Source organism: Ylistrum balloti, unplaced genomic scaffold, assembly GCF_031769215.1.
Source record: "Ylistrum balloti isolate Yb309-2 unplaced genomic scaffold, AGI_CSIRO_Ybal_v1 Utg371366, whole genome shotgun sequence".
Lineage (NCBI taxonomy): Eukaryota > Metazoa > Mollusca > Bivalvia > Pectinida > Pectinidae > Ylistrum > Ylistrum balloti.
In genome coordinates, this window is record NW_026782724.1 from 151,289 (window position 1) to 163,546 (window position 12,258).

The 12,258-nt window shown below is 35.7% G+C and overlaps 1 protein-coding gene across 1 annotated transcript in view; it reads right to left on the minus strand.

The window, feature by feature from the left end:
- LOC132562213 (vascular endothelial growth factor receptor 1-like) overlaps window positions 1–12,258 on the minus strand; it is a 39,639-nt gene that overhangs the window by 3,807 nt on the left and 23,574 nt on the right. Inside the window, exons 8-21 of the mRNA XM_060226944.1 lie at window positions 10,256–10,442; window positions 9,733–9,889; window positions 8,945–9,069; window positions 7,272–7,565; window positions 6,632–6,812; window positions 6,179–6,327; window positions 5,578–5,770; window positions 5,137–5,237; window positions 4,448–4,590; window positions 3,907–4,036; window positions 3,191–3,295; window positions 2,310–2,429; window positions 1,488–1,771; window positions 705–827 (exon numbers count right to left, since the gene is read on the minus strand). Coding sequence (XP_060082927.1) covers window positions 705–827; window positions 1,488–1,771; window positions 2,310–2,429; window positions 3,191–3,295; window positions 3,907–4,036; window positions 4,448–4,590; window positions 5,137–5,237; window positions 5,578–5,770; window positions 6,179–6,327; window positions 6,632–6,812; window positions 7,272–7,565; window positions 8,945–9,069; window positions 9,733–9,889; window positions 10,256–10,442 — 2,292 coding nt within the window. The remainder of the gene's footprint in view (window positions 1–704; window positions 828–1,487; window positions 1,772–2,309; window positions 2,430–3,190; window positions 3,296–3,906; window positions 4,037–4,447; window positions 4,591–5,136; window positions 5,238–5,577; window positions 5,771–6,178; window positions 6,328–6,631; window positions 6,813–7,271; window positions 7,566–8,944; window positions 9,070–9,732; window positions 9,890–10,255; window positions 10,443–12,258) is intronic.

Here is a 12,258-nt window from a genome sequence, read left to right on the forward strand (position 1 = left end):
TTTCACCAGCACAAGGCCCTGAAATCCACACATAAACTCAATATTTATTCATTTCACCAGCACAAGGCCCTGAAACACACACATAAACTCGGCGTTCATTCATTTAACCAGCACAGGGCCCTGAAAAACAAAACTCAATATTTATTCATTTCACCAACACAGGGCCCTGAAACACACACATAAACTCGGCGTTCATTCATTTAACCGGCACAGGGCCCAGAAACACACGCATTAAGTTTTTATTCATCAATATCACTGGCACAAGGCCTTGAAATATACTGACATTCATTTCCTTGACACAGGAAGTTACTGTTTACAAAATTTAGATCCACTAATTTCACTGACACAGGACCCTGAAAGTCCTTAAGTTTCTTCTTCTTTACACAGTACCCTTTGTGGACTAGCTCTGGGTACCACTGACATACTGTAAAATTATTAATTTTTGTGGATGATTTATTTTCACTGATCTCACGTGTACTCATAATCCATGTGTTCATATTATATATTCCATGAACTGTTAAAATAAGTAGAAGTAGATTTATCCAGCTGTATTTATCTACAAATTGAAATGTTAACAAAGTAGTATGTACGGTACTTTACAATAAAACATAATCTAATCCACCTGATTTTTCCTTTATCATATCATATATGTAAATATTCTTTGTTCTATGGACAGTAATGGTGCATGGACATGCCAAACTTACATCTCCTTTCTTGAAGTACTCTGGATTTTTGTAGCAGTCTTTAGCCAAGCCAAAGTCACAGATCTTGACGACATTGTCCTCTGCAAGTAGGATGTTCCTAGCAGCCAGGTCCCGGTGAATGTACTGTACAAAATCATCATATCATATTAGAATAAAAGTACCATATATTTTCTGTTCCATATTTTAAATCTAATATTTATTCAGCTATAGACAAAAAACTATTTTACAGTATTTCTAATTGAATCCAGAAATAAAACTGAAATATAAGAACATTCTATAGCATGGATTTGATGGCCTTATAATCTACAAGCTCGGCTTAAGTTACTGTTACATGGGCTTAAATTTGCTATTCATCCTTTTTCACCTAATAAAGGTGTAAAAATTCAGACTCAATGTGTTACGTATATGGACATACATGCAAGATAAATATTATTTACCTGGTATGAGTAATTTTTTCATGTTAATCTACAGTCAAACCTGTCTCTAAGGCCACTCAAGGGACCAGATAAAAGTGGCCTTTATACACAGTTGGTCCTTGTATAGAGGTTCAATTATTATGAATTGCATTATATTGGGAATTTAAAAAAAAGCCTTTTTAGACAGGTGGACTTTAAGCAAATTTGACTGTATTCGAGACCTTGTATAGGCACATTTTTGTGTCTCCATAAAATCTCTTCTGTTCCAAGTTGCTCATAACATGAATCACATCTGTATCTACAGAACTAATAATCGTCATTTCCTATTTTCTCATTTAAATTATCCACTCTCAATACTTAAACTTACTTTTTTAGAAGACAAATATTCCATGCCTCTTGCTGTTTGAAATGCCCAGCAGATCAGATTCTTTGTTGTTAGGGATGGACCAATCAGATCAGCCGAGTTATCCTTCAGTGCCTTATTGACATAGTATGGTTTCGAAGCTGCTGCTTCCTTGGCAGCTTCACGTTTCTTCTCTTCAACAGGATCAATGTAATCGTCCATGACATCTTTAAAAGTGTTCTTGTTCTTCAACAAGTAGTTACGTAGATTTCCAAAATGAGCATATTCCACAATGACATACAGCTCTCCTACAAAGATCAAAGTATTATTGCAAACATACAGACACAAGGAACTTCCCATACATTACATAGGTTTGAAATTCTAATTAGTATGAGTAATACAAACTGATAAATAGTGCTTTAAAAGAATATGGGAAAAGCTCTAATATACACTCTGCTCCATACTTGTTGTCGTTCCTGAATCAATCATTACGGTTCCAGAACCAGCTCTAACTACCACTCACCATATCCCATATCCTTGGTTACAGTTCCTCATAAGTTACTTACTTACTCACTCACCTGTATCCTTTGTTATAGCTACGGATGAGTTACCCATTCTCTACTCGCCATATCTGATATCCATTGTTACAGCTCCTCATAAGTTACTTACTCAATCAACTGTATCTTATATCCTTTGTCACACCTCCCAGTGAGTTACCAACTCCCCTACTCGCCGTATCTGATATCCTTCGCTACTACTCCCAGTAAATAACTCACTTATCCTCCACTCACTGTATCTTATATCCTTTGTCACACCTCCCAGTGAGTTACCAACTCCCCTACTCACCATATCTGATATCCTTCGTTACTGCTCCCAGTAAGTTCACTATATTCAGATGTTGACCCACATGGATGAGAATTTTGAGTTCAGACAATAGAGCTTCCATCTGGTCACGGTCTGTACAGTCTGTTGATGATAACCATTCAACCATAAAATATCAGTTAAATATTCTTATGTAATAGTCTAACAAGGGAGATAAATCTTTATAAAATAAAATAAAATAAACGCATTGTGTAACGATCGCTTGCAAATACAGAGTTGAGGCCTCAATTTGAGTCATCTGGCATGTGCAAGACTTCAAAGAAGATTGTAATCAGCTGATTTGGTCATTAAAAGAGAGACAATTTTTGTACCTGAGATAACAACACTGACACTGTTGATCAGTGTATAAGACAAGTGTTTGTGTATAAGATGGATAAATCTAGGTTAATTAGAACGGCAAGTTTTCAGGTGTACAACATAACATGTCTTATTTCAAAGAAATGTAAAGATAAGCCCAGAAATTAGGCAGATGATTTCTGTACAAATATATTGTAGTTAAAGGTAGTTATAATCAATGATTTAGATGAAAACAGATTTGGAAGAGAATACTTTCAAATTCTGGACTGATATTGTTCTGACATGTTATTGGTCTAACATGTTAGCTAAATATTTTGAGATCATTTTTTTAGATCAAGGTGATAGATCATGACTGAATTCTAATGTACTTCAAATTACGAGCACACATTATGTGGGTTTTTACTATACTAGTAATATACTGCAACAATAAATGTCAAACTTATTATTTATGCTTAATTATGTAAACAGCAGCAGTCTCTACAAACTTCAGATTGTGATAACAACAATTCAGGCCAATGGGATGTCAATTAATCAAGAAATGAACTAACCTTTCACCATTTTGACAGCCACGATAGTGACATCTTCATGTTCCACTATACCAATGGCTTCAGCCTTGATCACTCGACCAAACGCGCCCTGTCCCAGGATCATTCCTTATCAAAATAGAAAAAGACATTTTCAGAAAACAGCATATCTATCTTTTTTACTATAACACATAACAATGGTAAATAATTTTCTCATGGTACAAATTATCCATACAGAAGACAGCACAATGATCTTTGATGAAACTTTGTTGACCATGCTTTAGAAACAGTCAAATAAAAGACAAGTTGACAGAAGGTAAATAATGAAACGGTTGTGAGAGCTCGTATACTTTAAACCAAGTGAGCAAATGTATTTTGAACCTGTGAAGTAAAAAGTATGCAGATGGGCATTGCTTAGCAAGGTGGATAGAAAGATGGCCAGCAAATGTGTTGCTATTTTTGAAGTCTGAAAGCACTTCACATATGATAATGTTGTAATTGTGGGCCACAGTGGCCGAGTGTTGAAGACATCTGACAATCTTTATCATTAGCCCTCTACCTCTGGTTTGAGGGCTACATGGGGGCAGTCGCAAGTTACTAGCCAAATAAACTTGAAACCACAAACTGCATTCACAACATATTCTAAATAAATAGATAAATAAATAAATAAATAGATAAATAGATAAATAGATAAACAGATAAATAAATAAATAATCAATCTTGAAGAAAACTACATCTACCTTGCCTCAGCCTCTTCTTAGGAAACTCCCATTTTGGATCATAGGGTATACATGTGGTTTGTTCGTCAATAGGGAGATCTGGGTTATAGTCCTTTACAGGGTGGATCAGTGACTGCTCCAGTTCCTTGTGCTGAAGAGTAAACAATGACATAAAACCCATTTTCCTAGGTTGAGGAGGTATTGACTAAACAAGGACAGTTTAACTCATGAACAATTTGAGAATTGTCCATACTTAAAATTCAAGAAATATTTTGGTTTTAATAAAAGGTTTCTGCAGCTTATCTATTCTGTAAATGAGAGGTAGGAGAATTTAGCAGAACTGGTAAAATGCAAGTCAGAATGATGGGTATCAGAGTTTGACATTAAAAAAGAAATTTGTAACAGGAGAAATATGACATTTTTAGGTTGTTGATACTGTACAAGAAATAATGAAAACAGACATAACTAGCTAAACTGACCTTGACAACAGATGTGCCCTTTTCTATAGGCTACAACATTGGTTTACATTTTATATAAGCTAAGGAGAGAAAGCATGACTTACTAAGATGGCCGATCTTCTCCGGTAGAGACATATAACTACCACCAACCCAACAACAAGAATGACTGTTGCTACGACAACAGCCGCTATAATTATATTGGGATTTAGACCTTTGTGATAAATCTTCGCACCCTGGAACAATGCTCCTGTCAATTGAAATGAAAATATTGGTTTTAATTCATCTGAACATCAAAAGATAAGGGAGGGCTTATTGTGGGATAAATACAGTAATTCAATAAGTATACTACAGTACTGATTACTGGTTGTAATTTGGATGTGTTTGATTTGTTCATTTACTGTAGCCATATCATCCAATTTTCAACACATTATTGCAATGATAAATTCGAGCATCCACATTGAATACTATATGTACAGCAATAGAAACAATCAAAATTCATTGCTACACTAAAGAGTGCAAAAAGTGCTAAAAAAAGATTACTACTAAAAGATGTTTACACTATTTGTGAAAATTTGATACAAACACAATTAAAATTGGATAAGGCTTCGTGTCTTTTCGTTTTAAGATTTACATGTTGCAATATTTAATTACTGACAAACATTTCAGTTTGCTTTGCATTGTTTTTCTTGTATGAATGATTTACATATTGTAAGCACTTAACAATGATTTGACATTTACAACTCCTATATAATGGAAAATTATCTAAGATTTGCAAACTTGTAAATAAAGTTACCTAGATAGAGTGACCAGTTGCCATACACAATGCCACCGCGATTCTCTGCCTCACACAGATATTCACCTTCATGGATCTGTGATGTTTTTTTGATAATCAAACTGAAATATAAAAATTTATTTGATGTTGGTAGACATCAGGCTACTATTGAATTCCTAACATCTTAAATTTCATGTGAAATATGAAAAGTTTCATTTCTAGAAGATTAAAGTTTCTTACTTTATTGCACGAAAACACTCCATAAATCTGATATGGTATGAGAGACTTAATTTTAAAGGTACCTCGTATACATTCTGAGAAACAGTGCTGACAAGAATTGTTTATGGGCAGATGGTAAACAGACAGATGATGAATCAAAGAGGAAGGATTACCTAAACAGCCAATTACAGTGGGCTACATAATGCAGACAATACTTCAGTAAAAAAGATATCTCAATGCTACCTTTTATTGTCATTGCTGAAGATAAAACCTAAAGTGTTGTTGCTAAGATCAATGGGAACTCCATCTTTAAACCATCTGATGGTAGGCGTGGGCACACCGCTGACATCACACTCTGGGAGCTTGAATCTGATACCGATACCTGTTGGTATTTTGCCTTGATTACTTTCTTGTTGAAAGGAAGGTGGTTCAATATCTGTAAACACAAAGTATCACTTAGATTATAATCAGTTTAACTGCATCATAATTAATACCATGTCAAAAGAAATCTACAGCATTTAGACTTCTAACATACTGCTCTTCTTCTAAAGATCCCTTGGAAATGAACTTAAGAAATAATCAGAGTCTTTCAGACTAATCAAAATTGGAAAAAAATAATAACAAAAGAGTTACCAGCACTGCCCTCCATCCCCTTCCTCCATCCAGTCTAAGGAATGTATTTTATCTAATGGGAATTCCTGAAGTTTATTGTTATTCTTCCTTGGCTTAAGAAAATTCTATAATATCATTATGTTAAAGAATTTCCTTTCATCAAGGAATATAAAATTATGTTAATTTGGTCGGAGTGTGAAGTAAAAATCTAATATTTGTATGAATATCCTACCTCGAACATCCAATCTCTTCTCCACAGTTGCATTGTTTGTAGAAACATTTTTGGCAGAGGATATCAGTACAGCGACACAAACGTAGCTACCTTCATCTGACTTCTCTATCTGGTCAAAGTCAACATGAACCACTGAGGAATAATCAGTTCTGTAATCAAAATCAAAGTGTGATACAAACAAGTTCATCCTTATCAAAAAACTTGTTTAGAATACAGAAGTTTTTATGAAATGAAAATACCTGAAAAATAACTGACTACATGTTCAAAAATGTTGATGACATGTATAAAAGGTACCCAAGAATAAAATCAAATATATATGACATGCAAACACAGGGAATTTGGAAGTAACAATGGTAATAACTTATACAGGGAGGTAACTCTAACCCAAAACAAAGACAAAATGCTTCAGGTAACATGCTCCCTTAAAAAATACATCATCAAACAATAGCTCACCTATTGTAGGACACGTAAGTGGTGTTTGTTGTTGTCAGCTTGGTCTGAGTGGAGTTGCCAAACCTCCTGTAGTACAGACTGACTGACTGGTACTCCCACAAACTGGCATAACAAGAGATTCGAACTGAGTCCTCCTCAATGACTTCTGGGGGCATCACTATCCCTAGTCCATCAGCTACCTCTGTTGAATAACAGATCAAGATGAATAAAAGGTCAAGGAAAGGTCAATGTCCAGTAACTTATCAGGCGTGGGAGAGATATAAAGACTTTGATGACTCACATACACTTGTGGCAAAGGTCATGTAAGGACAAATGATCAGATGATTGGAGACATACAAAGGTTTTGACAGCTAACATAAGACAATCATGACAATGCTTATGATGAAGGTCATATCTTTGACAAAGAGAGTACTAGAGACAATGGTCAAACAGAGGTCACACAGAGGTTAAAGGCGACAAAGTTCACAATGGTGGCATAAAGACTGATCATAGATGTGACAAAGGTCATTTGGAGGTAACGAAGGTCAAACTAATCTGGACTAATCTGACTCCGAACTAATGTGTCTGGAATTATGTGGTTCTACTGTATTACACAATTATGGTATGCAGGTACAACAAGAGAGAAATGTTTAAAACAAACCTGAGATTTTGAACTCAATTTGAGCTGAACTGCTCCCTAGTCTGTTGGATGCTTTACATTGGACAACTCCGGCCTCTGTTGCGACAAGCTGTAGTGAACTGCGGTGGTCAGTAATGATACCCGAGTCATTATAGTAAGCTAGAGTGTCCCAGCCGTCCTGAAGAGATTTCCACTCCCATATTATGGTCTGGGTTGCAGGGACAGACACAGGATTACAGAATACATTGTAAGTATCTCCTAGTACTAGATACTGGCTGGATGGAGGCTTCACTGTTATAGATACCACAGGCTTATCTGTAAACAAAGACCTTGTAACAGTAGTTTTTTCCTCTAAATTTCGATGTGTGAAAAGCGAAAAAAAAAAATCCTGTTTTGGTGATTAAAATATTAAGATCATACTTTTGATAAACTCGAATCTGAATTTCTAATCCAATGTTTTTTTAAATATCTACCAGGGCATGTGATTTTTTTGCTCACAATAAATGTCAATGTAGATAAAATCGTTAACAGATTCTAGTGTTTATTGCATGTAAACAACACCATTTTTCTAAGCCTGATTTCACCATTAGTATAGTCCTAGTAATTCTGTTTCCCGGAATTTTCCATGACTGCATAATGATTCTAATAATATTATTATTACTATGTTTTTGTGATCTTAATATCACTACAATACACTGACGAAAACTTATCTTCATTTACACTTATTGTTTCAATCATAAGCATGCTGCTTGCCAGGTTAATCCAGTTTTGTCCCATATGAAAATGGAACAAGACTGGATTAACTTCACAAATACCTCTTGTTATCTAGTTATATTGGAGGATAATTCAGGACCTTTTATATATAGCACAATTGAGAATTCTAGCCAGCACACAAGAACTAGCGTCCTTACAGATATCATATTAGAGTTTATATTACAATAAGCTCATGCCTGGTAATAAGCCAAAATACATCTAATATACTTTCAGTATTAATGCCAACAAATGATCTATCATTGTCCTGTGATAAGCCCACTCCCTTACTTTGAGAGGTAATGTGTTGACCCCTTGTGGCATGTAATAAGTCCAACCCTTTACATTGAGTAAGTAATGTGTTAACCCCTGGGGTTTTGTAAAAAGCTACACTTACTTTGAGCTATGAGTAATGTGTTTGCCCCTGGGGTCTTGTAATAAGCCTATCCCCTCACTTTGAGTTAGAAGTTATGTATGGTTACCATAGGTCCTGTAATAAGCCCATCCCTACCTTTGAGCTAGAAGTTATGTATTGGTCCCTGGGGTACTGTAATAAGCCCATTCTTACTTTGAGTCAGAAGTTATGTTTGGTTACCATAGGTCCTGTAATAATCCCATCCCTACCTTTGAGCTAGAAGTTATGTATTTGGTAAGCCCCCTTTGTCAGGTTATGTTTGGTAGGTACTGTAATAAGCCAACCCCTAACTTTGAGCTAGAAGTTATATATGATCCCCTGGGTTCCTGTAATAAGCCCATTCTTACTTTGAGTAAGAAGTAATGTATTGGTTCCTGTGGTCCTTGGACAAGCCCACCTCCTTACTTTCAACAAAAAGTTATATAATTGTCCCTGGTGTCCAATAATAAGCCCACCCCTTTACTTTGAGATGTTTTGCTTGCCTCTGAGCCTACTGCAAGATAAATAATACGATAGTTTAAATACTCACATAGAACTACCAGTTCAACTTGAGCTGATTCAGACAGGTAACTATTCTCTATCACAACTTTATACACTCCAGCATCACTCTTTGTCACATTTGTAATAATGTATTGGGTGGCATCTTCAGCAATTCTAAAAATAAACAAAAAACTGCTATAAACAAATAGTTTGCAAATCTAGAATGTGCAGGAAATTACAAAATTTTGTACATAAGGTCAGTTTTTTGTTTTTGTTTTGTTTTGTTTGACAGCTGAGGAGACTAGAAAATAATCTCTCCTCCCTCTCGCATCCCCTGTTTCCTTCATGTTTTTCCTCATATAATATTTGGACATTCCAATTTACTTCAAGTTAATATGCAATCTGTCTAAAAGTATTGGACACTCAGTCTGTCATATTCTCGCAGTATAGCTCAGAAATTGTATTTAAGCTTTGGAAAATAATATCACAAATATGTGTTCACATATATACAAGTAATGTATTCAAAGATTTAAGTTAACAATTTACTTTAACTTTGAAACAATCTTATTCTATTTCAAATGTTTGAGTTTAAAATTGTTGATATTTTGACATTCCGTTTAGATCGTCTTTTCTTGATGGTTCAAATTTTAACAAAACTTAAATTCACAAGAGATACATTTTTCATGAATGAATTTTTTATCATTTTCTTTCAAGGTTTCATTTAATTCTTGAAAATAGCAAAGAGATCATGTCAAGTATAACTTTTACATTATAACACATTTATACCACTGGTAAACAATGGGAGTTGTCAAAATGACTTCCCTTGAATCAACCTACTCGATATTGAAAGGAAGAACTTTGTCCTCTTTGTACCACTTGACTGTAAAGTCATCAGGATGACAATTGATGGTGAAGGCCAGTCGTACATACTTTACATACTCTTCTACTTCTAAAACATTCTTTTCTCCTGGCACATTAACATGGCAATATGGCTCTAAAAACACAACATCACAAAAGTATTACAGCAAATCATTTCTGTTTCAAAATGAAAAACAAGGAAATCAAGAGATCGGGGTCTTACATAGATATTACCCCCCCCCCCCCCCCCTCTTTATTTTTACTCAAAATCTGTTCAGAGGTCCATGAAAACAAGCTTTTCATTCAATAGTGGTCAAGGATAACCTTTAACCTTTAACCCTGACCAATGACGATTCAAATGAGGTGTAGACTTTGGAGATATGATACTGTGGTATGAATATGAACCAAAGCTGATCATGATCATGAGAGTTATATATAATACCACGGTTTTTGCTGTATTATGAGGTATGGTAAGATCATTGTAAATTTTAAAAGTACAAACCTCGAATGTAGATGTCTTTGGATACAGACTTCTGTTGTTTATCATGTGTGGTAATTTGACAGGTGTACACGCCTTCATCCTTCAGTTGGACATTACGCACAATTAACAGTGTCCTGATGATGTCATAGTCATATTTATCACTCATGTGCTTCACGGTAGGTTTGGTGTATCTTACTCGATCTGAAACCTGATCAGAAATAAACAAATTGAATGATGTTTACAAACAAGAGGCTCAAGGGTCTCAAAAGTTCCATAAAACTGTCTCAAGTGACAGCCTAAATTGGGTACATTATTTCATCAGTTTTTATACATTTTTGATACGTAAAATATAAAAAAAAAAATGTTAACAACATAGCGTTGGGCACTGCACACATAACAGTGAAAACTCGTAAACTGGAAATCTCCATCATGTTACATTATAATTACAGCCTTATTGAAATCAACACAGTTTATGAATATAACACAATACTTACATGGAACACCAGTTTTGAAAATAAAATTTTACTGAAATAAACTGGAGATTCCAGTCACAAAACCAGAGACTTGACAGTTATGTCTAAATCTAAGACAAATATATACATTATTTGGTAGTCTCCAGAGGAATGTCACATATAACTGTCTCCAGAGGAATGTCACATATACTTGTCTCCAGAGGAATGTCACATATAACTGTCTCCAGAGGAGTGTCACATATAACTGTCTCCACAGGAATGTCACATATAACTGTCTCCACAGGAATGTCACATATAACTGTCTCCAGAGGAGTGTCACATATAACTGTCGCCAGAGGAATGTCACATAAAAACTGTCTCCAGAGGAATGCCACAAAAAACTGTCTCCAGAGGAATGTCACATATAGCTGTCTCCAGAGGAATGTCACATATAACTGTCTCCAGAGGAGTGTCACATATAACTGTCTCCAGAGGAATGTCACATATAACTGTAACCAGAGGAATGTCACATATAACTGTAACCAGAGGAATGTCACATAAAAACTGTCTCCAGAGGAATGCCACAAAAAACTGTCTCCAGAGGATTGTCACATATAACTGTCTCCACAGGAATGTCACATATAGCTGTCTCCAGAGGAATGTCACATATAACTGTCTCCAGAGGATTGTCACATATAACTGTCTCCAGAGGAATGTCACATATAACTGTCTCCAGAGGAATGTCACATATAGCTGTCTCCAGAGGAATGTCACATATAGCTGTCTCCAGAGGAATGTCACATATACTTGTCTCCAGAGGAATGTCACATATAACTGTCTCCAGAGGAGTGTCACATATAACTGTCTCCAGAGGAGTGTCACATATAACTGTCTCCAGAGGAATGTCACATATAACTGTCTCCAGAGGAATGTCACATAAAAACTGTCTCCAGAGGAATGTCACATATAACTGTCTCCAGAGGAATGTCACATATAACTGTCTCCAGAGGAATGCCACAAAAAACTGTCTCCAGAGGAATGTCACATATAGCTGTCTCCACAGGAATGTCACATATAACTGTCTCCAGAGGAGTGTCACATAAAAACTGTCTCCAGAGGAATGTCACATATAACTGTCTCCAGAGGAATGTCACATAAAAACTGTCTCCAGAGGAATGTCACATATAACTGTCTCCAGAGGAATGTCACATATAACTGTCTCCAGAAGAATGTCACATAAAAACTGTCTCCAGAGGGATGTCACATATAACTGTCTCCAGAGGAATGTCACATATAACTGTCTCACATATAACTGAGGAATGTCACATATAACAGAGGAATGTCACATAACTTGTCTCCAGAGGAATGTCACATAAAAACTGTCTCCAGAGGGATGTCACATATAACTGTCTCCAGAGGAATGTCACATAAAACTGTCTCCACAGGAATGTCACATATAGCTGTCTCCAGAGGAATGTCACATATAACTGTCTCCAGAGGAATGTCACATATAACTGTCTCCAGAGGAGTGTCACATAAAAACTGTCTCCAGAGGAATGTCACATATAACTG